The sequence below is a fragment of the Mya arenaria genome, chromosome 3 (genome assembly GCF_026914265.1).
Source record: "Mya arenaria isolate MELC-2E11 chromosome 3, ASM2691426v1".
NCBI classification, from domain to species: Eukaryota; Metazoa; Mollusca; class Bivalvia; order Myida; family Myidae; genus Mya; species Mya arenaria.
In genome coordinates, this window is record NC_069124.1 from 12169637 (window position 1) to 12184761 (window position 15125).

General features: G+C 36.6%; 1 protein-coding gene across 5 annotated transcripts in view; it reads right to left on the reverse strand.

Annotated features, from left to right (window-relative positions):
* LOC128227249 (glycine receptor subunit alpha-2-like) overlaps nucleotides 1-15125 on the reverse strand; it is a 53226-nt gene that overhangs the window by 4947 nt on the left and 33154 nt on the right. For 4 of the 5 annotated variants that reach the window (XM_052937598.1, XM_052937597.1, XM_052937599.1 and 1 more), the window contains 5 exons: nucleotides 9293-9360; nucleotides 3018-3137; nucleotides 1863-1978; nucleotides 1387-1469; nucleotides 689-832 (listed from right to left, as the gene is read on the reverse strand). In XM_052937598.1, coding sequence (XP_052793558.1) covers nucleotides 689-832; nucleotides 1387-1469; nucleotides 1863-1978; nucleotides 3018-3137; nucleotides 9293-9360 — 531 coding nt within the window. Of the gene's footprint in view, nucleotides 1-688; nucleotides 833-1386; nucleotides 1470-1862; nucleotides 1979-3017; nucleotides 3138-9292; nucleotides 9361-11295; nucleotides 11563-15125 lie in introns of those variants that run through there. The other variant, XM_052937601.1, reaches the window with a different exon arrangement.

A 15125-nucleotide genomic window follows, 5' to 3' on the forward strand; every position in this document is an offset into this window, starting at 1 on the left:
AGGTTTGACCAGTGTGTGCGGACCATGTTTAACTCACCTGTGGAATTATGTGTGCGTGTGAAGTTTTGCCAGTGTGTGCGTACCATGTGGTACTCACCTTTGATGTTGTGAGTGCGTGTGAAGTTTGATCACTGTATGTGGACCATGTGGTACTCACCTGTGATGTTGAGTGCGTGTGAAGTTTGACCTCTGTGTGCGGACCATGTCGTGTTCACCTGTGATGTTGTGTGTTCGTGTGAAATTTGACCAGACTGTGTGGATCATGCGTTACTCACTTGTGATGTGGTGTGTTAGTGTGAAGTTTGACAAGCGTGTGCGGACCAATGGGGTACTCACCTGTGGTGTTGTGAGTGTGTGTGAAGTTTGACCAGTGCGTGCGGACAATGTGGTACTCACCTGTGATGTTGAGAGTGTGTGAAGTTTGGCCAGTGTGTGGACCATGTGGTACCTGTTATGTTATGTGTGCGTGTGAGGTTTGACCAGTGTGTGCGGACCATGTGGTACTCACCTGTGATGTTTTTGTGTTCGTGTGAGGTTGACAAGTGTGTGCGGACCATGTGGTACTCACCTGTGATGTTGTGTGTTCGTGTGAAGTTTGGCCAGTGTGTGCGGACCATGTGGTGCTCACCTGTGATGTTGTGTGTGCGTGTGAAGTTTGGCCAGTGTGTGCGGACCATGCGGTACTCACCTGTGATGTTGTGTGTGCGTGTGAAGTTTGACCAGTGCGTGTGGACCATTCGAAACTGGCGCATTTCCTTCACATTGTCCGTGACGACCGCCTTCTCCTCTCCTTCACCCCAATGCAGCACCAGCTTATCCACCGTGTACCCGACTATAACATAATGTAGAAATCCACTTAAATAAAGTAGTAAAGTAGGAACATAGTGTGAGCTCCCTGCGATTTGAAAATATGATAGTTTGCTGCTTTTTTGTTGATTATACTATGGCCGCTGTTTTTTTGTCATTTCGTATTTCGCCGCGATATCTTAAACATCACGCCCAGACTTTAATAGAAATATCCAGGCGGGGCTGATGTTGCAATTTTATCGCTTAGAACTTAGTGGATCCGGGACAAGATAAATATATTGGCAATGCGTCGAACAGCCCGATATGTGGACTTAAATTCTCCACTATTTAACAAAAGTTTGTGCCCGTGTTGTGGACGGTGCGCAGTAACCGTATTTTGGGTTGTGAATCACCGAAACCGTCGGTTCGCTATTTGGAACATGCTTCGGTCATATATTAGCCAGTCCGGCGTACTGTTGTCGTAAATATGACAACCAGTGGGGTCGGGGGTATTGGAGCTTGTAAATTTCCATACCACTCAGTACGGTATGTATTTAAGTTATACATTACAATGGTACCGTCCAGTTTGGGCATACTCACAGCTCTCAATCATAATGGAGCAGACCTGCTTGTCGAACGGATACTTCCGTAAGTTCATTCGGCAGCTCAACGTCACGGCGACCCTGAAATTCAATAAGGTGCATTTTGAAGAACTTCAGCCTCAGTTCACTGATCTGTTGTAACAATGTGTATGCCATTTTGTTTGCGGATCGCTCTTTTGTGCATTTGGTTATTTCGGATAGCCTCGTGATAGTGAAGAAGTTTAATGTTATGAGATTATGTTTTATATATGCTACACATAGTACCTTTCATGACTTATTAAATTCTATTTCGATAAACACGTGCACACGCACTGTTTCAATCGGTGAATTCATCATATATATATATATACATGAACATCAATCCACCATTATTTTTCAATAAACCACCCAAAACATTAACAAATAGAAACTACATACTCGTTGCATTGCCTTTTAAAAGAGAAGAACAATGTTTTAAATTGTCAAATGTTTCACCTGATGATGTATTTGACGGTGCTGTCGCTGTAAAGACGCAGCATTTTGTTGTCCATCATAATGGTGTGGACGGCCGCCCGCTTCTCGTTCGGAAAGTAAATGTCCGGTACCCACACCTGAAGGGAACGACCAGATCGCTAATTATATGTAAATTTTGCTTTAAATTATGTTTGAGTTATGCCCCTTTTTCGATTGAAACAACAATATCAGACGAGCGTTGGCACCCGTTCCGCAACGCACTTGCGATTTCCGATTTCTGTACCCAGTCTGTTTTAAGTCCAATAATACATAATTAGAATTACGACAACCATTTGCTTTTAAGTATTATTTTATTAGACACCAAATGAACCTTAAAGTCCGCGAAGCTGTGTGGTAGTAGGTCATACTTTAAAAAGATCGAAAATGATATTAATTCAGTTAATTGTTAATTTTCATGTTATGAAATTGCTACAGTTTTTTCACAATTCGTTTCCTACTAAATAACTATTCATGAACACCACAACCTATTCATTGGCACCACAACGTTCAGAAAATCGAGCGTAGTGCAGCAAGTATAACAAATAAAGTTCTAAAATTTGTAACCCGGCAACCTTTTGTCAATAAAAAGCCACACACATGTAAAGAAAATGCTTAAACCTAAGGTATGTGAACAATTCTCACAAAAATTCAGATTTTTACGTTGTCAACACTAACGTCTAGCAGTTATGCAAGTTCTAGACGATCAGATATTAAATTTTATTTAGTACTTTTACCTTTAGAACCACTCATGGCCATTCCTATGTGGAACTACATTCTCCAATTTTTTTAAATTTACTCGTATAAACCTCTAAAAATGAAAAATAAGAAACCATACTCAATGTTTACATCCATATTCCACTCATTGGCACTATAACGGAAGACGCGTTGGAGCATTTTCAACACATAACAAAATGTTATGGCTCCAATGATTACCCGGCGTGCTTTAGACTGCCTCGGTTTAAATGTGCCTCTGGCTACGGCACTGTTATGGAATACAAAATTTGAATTTTCCTGGTATTGTGAGTGTACATAGTGCATATGGTATCGTCGACTGACCACCGGAGGAAATAAACGCATGCGCATGGTATGTAAATGAGGATTTGACTGTAGACAAGAACAGACTTAGAAGAGGCTAACCTTTTGCATGTTCTGTGCGTCGAAGTCTAGGTAATCGAAATCAACCTTGATGGATTTGAAGTTGTTAATGATGTGAGGGTTTTTCCAGGTCAGATGAAGCTTCAGATCCACTGTAAAATCCTGAAAATAGATGAACTTGTATTTCAAACGTTCAAATACGGAGAACGTGGTGGAAGGATCAATAATTGGGTATTTTGTCTGCATCTATGAGGTGCTGTTATGTCTAGTTTAATATTCACACGGTAGCTCCCTATTTACCAAAGGAATTGAAAAGAAATTGTGTGAGTGAGAAGAGAAGGAAATATTATTTCATTTAAAAAAACAAACAATAACAAACCCGTGCAATTCCTTAATCACATCAGTTATATTTTGCATTCATGTTTGTGATAATAAATCGCGATGAACAAGATGTGTCGGATCTTTTGAAAATCTTATGTCAAAAGCGTTCAAAGTTCCTAAATATTCAGTACTGACAACTATGTTTGGCCGTCCGTTAAGGTCCAGAAAATAAATCAGAAAGTAATTGAAATCTGATCATTACGCCCCATTGTTTAACTTCACTTACCATACTTGGTGCCCGAATCATTTGCAAATGTTGGTCTCAATCAAACAAATTATATTAGCTTTCCTAATCATATCCACTATTGATGGCTATTTTATTTACCCTGTCTGCTTATCTGAGCATTCCCTAAATTGGTCGTTATTTCAGTTACCCTGTCTGCTTATCTGAGCATTCCCTAAATTGGTCGTTATTTCAGTTACCCTGTCTGCTTATCTGAGCATTCCCTAAATTGGTCGTTATTTCAGTTACCCTGTCAGCTTATCTGAGCATTCCCTAAATTGGTCGTTATTTCAGTTACCCTGTCAGCTTATCTGAGCATTCCCAACATTGGTCGCCATTTCACTTACCCTGTCAGCTGATCTGAGCATTCCCAACATAACTCGCTATTTCACTTACCCTGTCAGCTTCCCTAAGCATTTCCAACATTGGCCGCCATTTCACTTACCTTGTCAGCTGATCTGAGCATTCCAAACATTGGTCGCAATTTCACTTACCCTGTTAACTGAATTGAGCATTCCCAACATTGGTCGCAATTTAACTTACCCTGTTAACTGAATTGAGCATTCCCAACATTGGTCGCCATTTCACTTACCTTGTCAGCTGATATGAGCATTCCATCCAATGGTCGCTATTTCAGTTACCCTGTCAGCTGATCTGAGCATTCCCAACATTGGTCTCCATTTCACTTACCTTGTCAGCTGATCTGAGCATTCCCAACATTGGTCGCCATTTCACTTACCCTGTCAGCTGATCTGAGCATTCCCAACATAACTCGCTATTTCACTTACCCTGTCAGCTTCCTTAGGCATTTCCAACATTGGTCGCCATTTCACTTACCTTGTCAGCTGATCTGAGCATTCCAAACATTACTCGCTATTTCACTTACCCTGTCTGCTTCCCTAAACATTTCCAACATTGGTCGCTATTTCACTAACCCTGTCAGCTGATCTGAGCATTCCCAACGATGGTCGCTATTTCACTAACCCTGTCAGCTTATCTGAGCATTCCCAACATTGGTCGCAATTTCACTTACCCTGTTAACTGAATTCCAAACATTACTCGCTATTTCACTTACCCTGTCAGCTGATTTGAGCATTCCCACCATTGGTCGCTATTTCACACACCCTGTCAGTTTATCTGTGCATTGTCAACATTGGTCGCTGTTTCACTTACCTTGTTAGCTGAATTGAGCATTCCAAACATTACTCGCTTTTTCACTTACCCTGTCAGCTGATTTTTGAATCATTTTAAAAATCTTTTTGATGGTGATGTTTTTACTAATGAGGATGTTGATAATTCTGATGATGATGATATTGTTAATGTTGATCAGTTAGATACAGACTTTACTATAGAAGAAGTCACTAAAGCCATTAGTTCATTAAAACGAAGTAAAAGTGGTGGTGTTGATGATTTAACACCCGAAATGTTTATCGATTGTAAAGATTTATTTGCACCTGTTTTATGTAAATTGTTTAATTATATGTACAATAATTGTATTTACCCACAAAGTTGGACTAGAGGTATCATAGTCCCGGTTCCTAAAAAGGGAAACCTCAATGATGTAAATAACTATAGAGGTATTACCTTAACAAGTATATTCTCTAAAATATTTTCTATATTGTTAGATAATAGACTACGCCTGTGGGCTGATAACGACATTATACTAAATGATAACCAATTTGGCTTTAGAGGCAAACGTAGTACTGTTGATTGTATTTATGTGTTGTCATCTATTATTAATAAGGTTATTAATACTGATAAAAGAAAATTATACTGTGCCTTTATAGACTTTCGTAAAGCGTTCGATGTTGTGTATAGAAATGGTATATGGTACAAATTGTTACAATATGGTGCATCAACCAAACTTGTATCGATGCTCAAAAAAATATATGAATCAGTGAAATCCTGTGTACGTGTTAGATCACAATATAGTGACTATTTTGATAGCAATATGGGTGTTAAGCAAGGTGAGCCTCTTTCGCCGTTGTTATTTCTGTTTTTTATAAATGATATGGAAGATAGTTTAAGTCGAGATTGTATTGATACAGTCACTATTGACGAAATTCGTATATTTATGCTGTTTTTTGCAGACGATACTGTCTTATTTTCATATACTGAGCAAGGTTTGCAGCTCTTACTGAATAAATTACATGTATATTGTAATACATGGGGTATAACTGTTAACATAGATAAAAGCTTTGTAATGGTATGTCAAAAAGGAAACAGAACTGAGAATGTTAATTTGATGTATGACGGGCATAAACTTGATGTTGTTAAAAAATTCACATACTTAGGTGTTGCAATATCGCAAAATGGTACATATTTGCAATCACAAAAACAGTTGCCAGAACAAGCACTGCGTGCTTTGTATTCTTTAAATCGATTGTTTGATGTTATATCTTTAGATATACGTGATAAATTAAAGTTATTTGATGCTATGATAAGCCCCATACTGAATTATGGTTGTGAAGTATGGGGTTTCCATAGAGCTCAGGATATCGAGAGAGTTCAACTAAAATTCTTGAAACAAATTCTAAGTGTTAGACAGCAGACTTGTAATGCTGCAGTATATGGTGAATTGGCAAGATTCCCATTTTCATTGTTTAGAAAAATTAGAATAATTAGATTTTGGTATAAAATAAAACGTTATCCTGGGTCTCTTTTATATAAAGTTTATAGTATGAAAAATAACAATGGTATGTATATAAATACATGGACACTAAAAGTGAAGGAACTGCTCGATGAGCTAGGATTTACTTTTATGTTTGATTGTGAAAATGTTACACGACTGCAATTAGAGGCTGTTGTAAGACGGTTGTATGATAATTATTTGCAACAATGGTATACGAGTGTTAGAAACTCAATTACAATCTTATGTTGGTTTTAAACACGATTTTGTCATTGAAAAATACTTGTCTTGTATAAATAATAACAAATTACGAATGTGTTTAACTAGATTTAGATGTTCAGCACACTGTCTTAATATTGAAGAAGGGAGATATAGGAATATTAATCGTGAAGATAGAAAATGTGTACATTGCAATATGAATGTTGTTGAAAATGAGTATCATTTTCTTTTGATATGCCCAAAGTATAGAGACCTTCGTGTCAAATATTTACCAAGATATTATTGCCAATGGCCAAATATGACCAAATTTAATACTTTGTTAAGTACTGACAATGTTAAGCTGTTAAATAACATAGCAACATATATATCGTTTGCTACAGATAGAAGAAATGCTTAATTGTATAAATTCTATTATACCATGATATTATAAAACATACTTTTCTCTTTTGATGTTATACTGATATCATTAAATGCCATCTTGTATATATGTTTTTGGCAATGTTCAATTTGAATAATGCTAATAAAATTTTGACTTGACTTGACTTGATTTGAGCATTCCCACCATTGGTCGCTATTTCACACACCCTGTCAGTTTATCTGTGCATTGTCAACATTGGTCGCTGTTTCACTTACCTTGTTAGCTGAATTGAGCATTCCAAACATTACTCGCTTTTTCACTTACCCTGTCAGCTTACCTGATCATTTCCACCATTGGTCGTTTTTATACTTACCCTGTCAGCTTCTCTGATCATTTCCACCATTGGTTGCTATTTTACTTACCCTGTCAGCTTCCCCGATCATTTCCACCATTGGTCGTTATTTTACTTACCCTGTCAGCTTCCCCGATCATTTCCACCATTGGTCGTTATTTTACTTACCCTGTCAGCTTCCCCGATCATTTCCACCGACTTACCCTGTCTGTTTCAATAATCATTTCCATCATTGGTCGTTATTTTACTTACCCTGTTAGCTTCCCCGATCATTTTCACCGACTTACCAAGTCAGCTTCCCCGATCATTTTCACCGACTTACCAAGTCAGCTTCCCTGATCATTTCCACCATTGGTCGCCTTTTTACTGACCCAGTCAGCTTCCTTGATCATTTTCACCGACTTACATTGCCAGCTTCAATGATCATTTCCACCATTGGTCGTTATTTTACTGACCCGGTCAGCTTCACTGATCATTCCCACCATTGGTCGTTATTTTACTTACCATGTCAGCTTCCCCGATCATTTCCACAGACTTATCCAGTCAGCTTCCCTGATCATTCCCACCATTGGTCGTTATCTTACTTACCCTGTCAGCTTCCATGATCATTTTCACCATTGGTCGTTATTTTACATACCCTGTCAGATGCCCTGAACATTTCCACCATTGGCCGCTTTTTACTTACCCAGTCAGCTCCCTTGATCATTCCCACCATTACTCGCTATTTCCCTTACCCTGCCAACTGCCCTGATCATTCTCACCATTACTCGCTATTTCCCTTACCCTGTCAGCTTCCCTGATCATTTCCACCATTGCTCGCTATTTCGCCTTCCCTGTCGGCTGCACTGATCATTTCCACCATTGGTCGCTATTTTACCTACCCTGTCACCTTCCCTGATCATTTCCACCATTGGTCGCTATTTTACTTACCCTGTTACCTTCCCTGATCATTTGTCACAATTGGTCGCTATTTCACTTACCCTGCCAGCTCCCGTGATCGTTTCCACCATTGGTCGTTATTTTACTTACCCTGTTACCTTCCCTGATCATTTGTCACAATTGGTCGCTATTTCACTTACCCTGTCAGCTACCCTGATCATTTCCACCATTGGTCGTTATTTGACTTACCCTGTTACCTTCCCTGATCATTTCCAAAATTGGTCGCTATTTCACTTACCCTGTCAGCTGCCCTGATCATTCCCACCATTGCTCGCTAGTTCAATGACCCTTTCACTTTCCCTGATCATTTCCACCATTGGTCGTTATTTTACTTACCCTGTCACCTTCCCTGATCATTTCCATCATTGGTCGCTAGTTCACTGACCCTGTCAGCTACCCTGATCATTTTCACCATTGGTCGCTATTTTACTTACTCTGTCACCTTCCCCGATCATTTCCTCAATTGGTCGCTATTTCACTTACCCTGTCAGCTGCCCTGATCATTTCCACCATTGGTCGCTAGTTCACTGACCCTGTCACCTTCCCTGATCATTTCCACCATTGGCCGCTATATTACTTACTCTGTCACCTTCCCTGATCATTACCACCATTGGTCGCTATTTTCTCTTACCCTGTCACCTTCCTTGATCATTTCCACAATTGGTCGCTATTATACTTACCCTGTCAGCTTCCCTGATCATTTCCACCATTGGTCGCTATTTTACTTACTCTGTCACCTTCCCTGATCATTTCCACCATTGGTTGCTATTTTCTCTTGCCAGGTCACCTTCCCTGATCATTTCCACCATTGGTCGCTATTTTACTTACTCTGTCACCTTCCCTGATCATTTCCACCATTGGTTGCTATTTTTTCTTGCCAGGTCACCTTCCCTGATCATTTCCACCATTGGTCGCTTTTTACTTACCCTGTCAGCTTCCCCGATCATTTCCACCATTGCTCGCTATTTCATTTACCCTGTCACCTTCCTTGATCCGTCCCACCATTGGTCGCTATTTAAATTACCCTGTCAGCTATCCTGATCATTTCCACCATCGGTTCTTTTTTGCTTATACTGTCAGCTTCCCTTATCAATACATCATTGCTTGACATTTCATACCACGTCAGCTGTTCTGATAATTTCATCAATTGCTCGCTATTTTACTTATTATCTTAGCCGCCCTGATCATTTCCCCCATTGCTTGCTATTTCACTTACCATATCTGCTTCCCTGATCGTGTCCACATTGTTTACAAACAGGTCACACTCTATTTCAGTGGGGACCTCTGAAAAATATATCCATTATTAAATATTTACAGTGAAATCAGTCAAAGAAGTATAAAAGTACAAGGGCTACATGATTGTTCTGTGGTAGGTCTACTCTAAAGACAGATGGCGCCCATATATATTCAGCAAAGTGAATACCAGTCTGAAGAATAATGTCTTCATTTATGTATTATTGATACAAAAAGACACAAAAAAAGTTAACATTTATTTTGTTACTACAACAACGATTAACAGACCGCTGTCCAAAACACAATCTACAAATGTACTAGTAAAATGCTGCCAATTCCATACACTATGATCAGTTGGTAATTAGATCACCAACAGCCGAGAAATCTGACATCTACAATCTGATCTTCGATTTTACATCATTTGCCAGACATTGCTGAACAGGTCATTTTTCCCCAATAAATGCATCCAGGCAGACTTTACAGAACGATACTGACGTCGGAACGCATTAGCATGAATGCATCATCGCCATGGGGATGCAGCTGCCACAATTGTTTAGGTTAATTGATAGAGTGTTTTTTTTCAATTGGGCAAAACATGCGACATAACAAAGTTGTTTGTTAGCATTTCCAGGAGAAAACATCCAATGGTTAACCATAGAAACGGACAATTCGATTAAACAAATGAAAACTTTAATTCCTATATTTTTCAAAATCCATTCTGCTTCTGTATACATATTTACAGGTATTTCTAAAATTTGATGAATTCCATGCATGTCAGTTCAAACAGATATTTCGTAACAGACAAATGTGAGTAAACAAAAACGCCTGGAACTGACTCTTTCTGTTCATAGTACACTTAACCAACGTTCTTATCCATATCTTTTTAATGCAATTTTTCAGTTTTATTGATTTTGAGAAGAGGGGTTGCAATTAATTGTTGTTGTTTTTTAAAGTATTATAATTTATCAATCTAACTAAAATCAATAACTTACCACAAATAATAAAACATATTTCACCGATCAACGAATTTGAATTTTGCAAACAGTTTATAAATAACTAGTAATATAAGTCAAAGTGCCTGAATTTCAATAATTTTAGCCGTAATGATAAATATGCTAATTTTAAAATGGATGCGTTAGAATTTTGGTTGAGTGTATATCGTCCAATCTGGAGTAAGTGGGTATCCAGTGATATACATTATTCAAATTCCTATAAAATGAATACGATTTAGAAATTCACAAAACTGTCAAAATGTTTATATGTATTGAATATTATTAAATATCATTTATATGACCTACGTATTTTATAAACAATAAAATATGATTAAACTATGTATTCAATAAAGTATATACATGTAAGTTCTTCATTTTTTACAAAGACATCGAACAGAACCCTGTGTAGTTATTTGATCATAAATTACAGTTGTATTATACTACTCTGTCCCTGCAAGCATTGAGCTGCCCCTAGTTGTCATGTTTGCCATTATACAATTGAATTTAATTTCATTTGTAACAATAGTATAATACTTTTTTATCATATAAACATATGTAAGTATGTTTCTTGGCAATGCGTTATTATATCACTACTATGAAGAACAGATAGTGATCTGCTCAGTACTATTATATATTCATCTTGGATTTATTAAATACTTTGTGAATAATACACTTCCCTGAAACTTTGAAGGTGGTTTACCCTCTGGCATATTGCACAGGTTGGTAATGAAAGATGAACTAAATATATCATTTCAAGTATTGTTAATAAAATTGCATCATTTAACATCTGCTTTTCATCAAGTTTTAGCATTATTTTGCATACTTGGAACCAGTTTAAAATACCAATTTAAGAATTTTGAATTGAAACCGTAAATACAAGTATACGTACATAAGTATTACACATGTTCATGACGTTTGTATACAACAAAATTTTCAATTATTTTTGAAAATTGAAATATTTTATTAAGCATGACCTGGCAGGCAATGCCTGTACCCTGTAACATCCTGTCTGTCTGTCTGTTGGTGCCTGTCAATCCGTCTGTTTGTTCACATTGTTATGTTGTTTTCCGTTATTAACTTAATAACATGAACTCTGTGGTGTGTAACGATTAACTCCTGTAAAAGAGATAATATGCAATTCTTCCCGAATTCATTTGCCTCAACAGACAGCAAGAACACAATCAACAGATGTAAAATAGATCCATATAAAAGTGCCAATTTCATACAAGATGATTAATTGCGTATCAGACCAACAACAGCTGAAAAATTGACGTCACTCCTATCTGACCTTCAATATTTTTAACTTTTAGACACTCCTGAACCAGATAGTCCTTCACTTTTCAGAATTAATAAGATACTTTAAGTGATTGATCAGTCTAACATGATCGTTTTCCCAAATAAATGTATCGATACGACGTGAATATGCTGTCATTGTTATCAGGTGGTAAAGTTTATGTAAGCATTTCCAGGTGTAAGACTTTTAATGATGAATGAGAAAACCGCAATTTTTTTTTTTTAAATAAAATGATTTAATTTCTTTACTTTCCATTCCTCATTTGTTTGCAAACAGAACTGATGCCTAGGGCGTGCGAATTCAATGAGGTGTCGCGTGACAGGCCAAACGCCCGAAACTGCCCTTTAATTTCCGAAGTTTATCGTCTTATATAAAGAGACTGCCATTTTTAATTACGAAAACTTATAACTGATATCTAATTGAAATAACGAAACATTACTTTCCTTTATAAGAAAATACAAGAAACTGAAGCGAATTGTCTAATCAAGATAACGGTTTACGATGTGCTCTTGTCTATGCCTTAATAAACTGTTATGTTCTTTAATTATACCAAGAAAAATGGTTTTGTTTGTTTGTTGTTTGACTAAACACTTTGTCTCATTTTGTAAATTCAGTTTTGAAATCAGATTTGCTTCAAATGCAGTGTTAAAGCTAAATTTCAAGTTGTGTGGCTAAAAGCGCTACTAATGTCAAAAGAAAAATGATCTTAATAGACATAAAACATCAACGTCTTATATCAATGGCTCTCAGACATTTACGCAAAAATTGGCTCATTCTCATTCTAAGACAATTTTTTTTTTAAAAATGTCAAAACAGTCCATCTGTGAGAGTGCTGTTTTAAGCCTCTCTATAACAACGATGAACTCCTCTAAAATATTTATGCGAAAAACTACAGAAACAAGCTCAGTAGCAAAAAGTTTAAACATAAAGTCTTCCAGAATATATTCGCCTCAACAAACAACAAGAACGCAATCCCAAGACGTAAAAGCTGCCAATATCATACAAGATGATTAATGCGCATCAGATCAGCAACAGCCGATAAATCTGACATATGGAAAATCCTGGTTCCAATCTGACTTTCAATATTTTTTATTTCTCAGACTTTGCTGAACAAGATTCAGTTATTCATCTTACAGAATTAATCAGACACTAAAATTGATTTATAGGTCTATCATGATTTGACGGATTTTTCCCAATAAATACATCCATACGACGTGATTACGCACCATGTTGCTGACGTCGGAATGCACGAATGCGCATACATCATCGCCGTGAGGATGCAACTGTTATTCATTAGGTGTATGAAGTTGAACTAGCATGAGGGGAAACAGTTAAACATTACCATTTTATTTATTTTTCAAGATTCAGTCAGACTTAACTGAATGTAACTGACGTCGGAACGCACTCGCATGCATGCATCATCGCCATGGGGATGCTGCTGCCACCATTGTTTAGGTTAATTTATAGATTTCTTTTGAATTGGGCAAAACATGTGACATAACAAAGTTGTTTAATAGCATTTCCAGGAGAAAACATCCAATGGATAACCATAGAAACGGACAATTCGATTATACAAATGAAAACTTTAATTCCTATATTTTTCAAAACCCATTCTGCTTCTGTATACATATTTACAGGTATTTCTCAAATTTGATGCATTCCAGGGCATACCAGTTCAAACGGATACATCGCAACAGACAAATGTGAGTCAACCCCTCCCCTCATCACCCGCCCCTCCCATTTCTAAGATGAGCAATATTGCAATTGCAAAACTCACGCTTCGATAGTTAACTTTGTCCATACATGTATAAAGTTTCGCTTACGTTCCCGACGATTGCGCGTATACAAATACGAATTGTAAAATTTTGTTTGTCTTAGGATCAATAAAGAAAATAATTTCCTTAAGAAACAAAGACAATATTCAAGAACACATGTATTATGTTTTTTACATGCTGAAAGTAACAAAAATGCAAGATATTGCTGAGCTTGTTTGTGTTACTAAGCGGTACATGAAATCCCTTAGCTGATGGTCTATTAAATTGAGACCTCTAAGCTAACGTTGCGGCGAAGGACGTAGACTCTTTCGGGCTATCAAAATTTAAGACGTTCACTTGGGACCTTTAGCAATCTCGCGTAACAACCACACGAAATACCGATATTAAATTCCATTGTTGTCTTTCGTTGTTCATCATAATGGTTTCAAGTCCTATAAAAACAGCAATTTGAGCCATATTTAGCAATGGACATACAATTGGTATCAATTTGATAGGCATATTTCCTTCGCCGAACCCATTGGGATCATTTTTACTAAATCTATTACATGTATAAACATAGTACAAAACGTTTAATTGAGAAAAAATATTATGAAAACGATTCAACAGTAAAATATCAGGTTAAAAATACCGAAAAACGATCCGAAAAATATAACCAAAAAAATATGCTTATTTAAAAATTGATGTTTTAGAATTTTGGTTGAGGGTATACCGTCCAATCTGGAGTAAGTGTATATTCAGCGATATACATTATTTAAATTCATATAAAATGAATACGAATTTGAAATTCACAAAACTGTCAGGTATTATTAAATATTATTTATATTACCAGGGTATATTATATACAATAACATACTATTAAAATATGAAGTATATACATGTAAGTTCTTCCTTTTTTTTACAAAGACATTGAAGAGAACCCTGTGTAGTTATTTGATCAAAAATTATAATTGTATAATACTACTCTGTCCCTGCAAGCATTGAGCTGCCTCTAGTTGTCATGTTTGCCATTATACTATTGAATTTAATTTCATTTGTAACAATAGTATACTACTTTTGTATCATATTAACATATGTAAGTATGTTTTTGGCAGTGCGTAATTATTTCACTTTTTTATTAGGACATATAGTGATCTCACGGTTCTGGACTCTTATACATTTATTACTTATTAGATACTTTGTGAATAATGCATTGAAAATTTGAAGGTGGTTTACCCTTAGGCATATTGCACAAGTTGATAATTAAAGACCAACTTAATATATCATTTCAAGTATTGTAAATAAAATTGCATCATTTAACATCTGTTTTTCATCAGGTTTTAGCATTGTTTCGCATATTTTAAAGCAGTTTAAAATATCAATTCAAGAATTTTGAATTGAAACCGTAAATACAAATATACATACATAAGTATTACACATGTTCATGATATATGCATACGTCAACATTTTCAATTGTTGTATACATTGATCTATTTTATTAAGCATGGCCTGCATGTACCCTACAACACCCTACCCGTATGTTGGTGCCTGTCAATCCGTCTGTTTGTTCATACTGTTAAGTTGTTTTCCGTTATTTTTATAGCATGAACCCTAATGCATCCTGCCTGTCTGTCCGTCCATCTATCCGTCTGTCCACATGTTTATGTGTGTTTAAGGCATCATTTACTTATGTACCTGTATATATTTAGACGTTTCACATAGAAACAAACATCTGTAAATCATGCTAAATTAAAATCAGTACGGAGAAGAATATTTTGA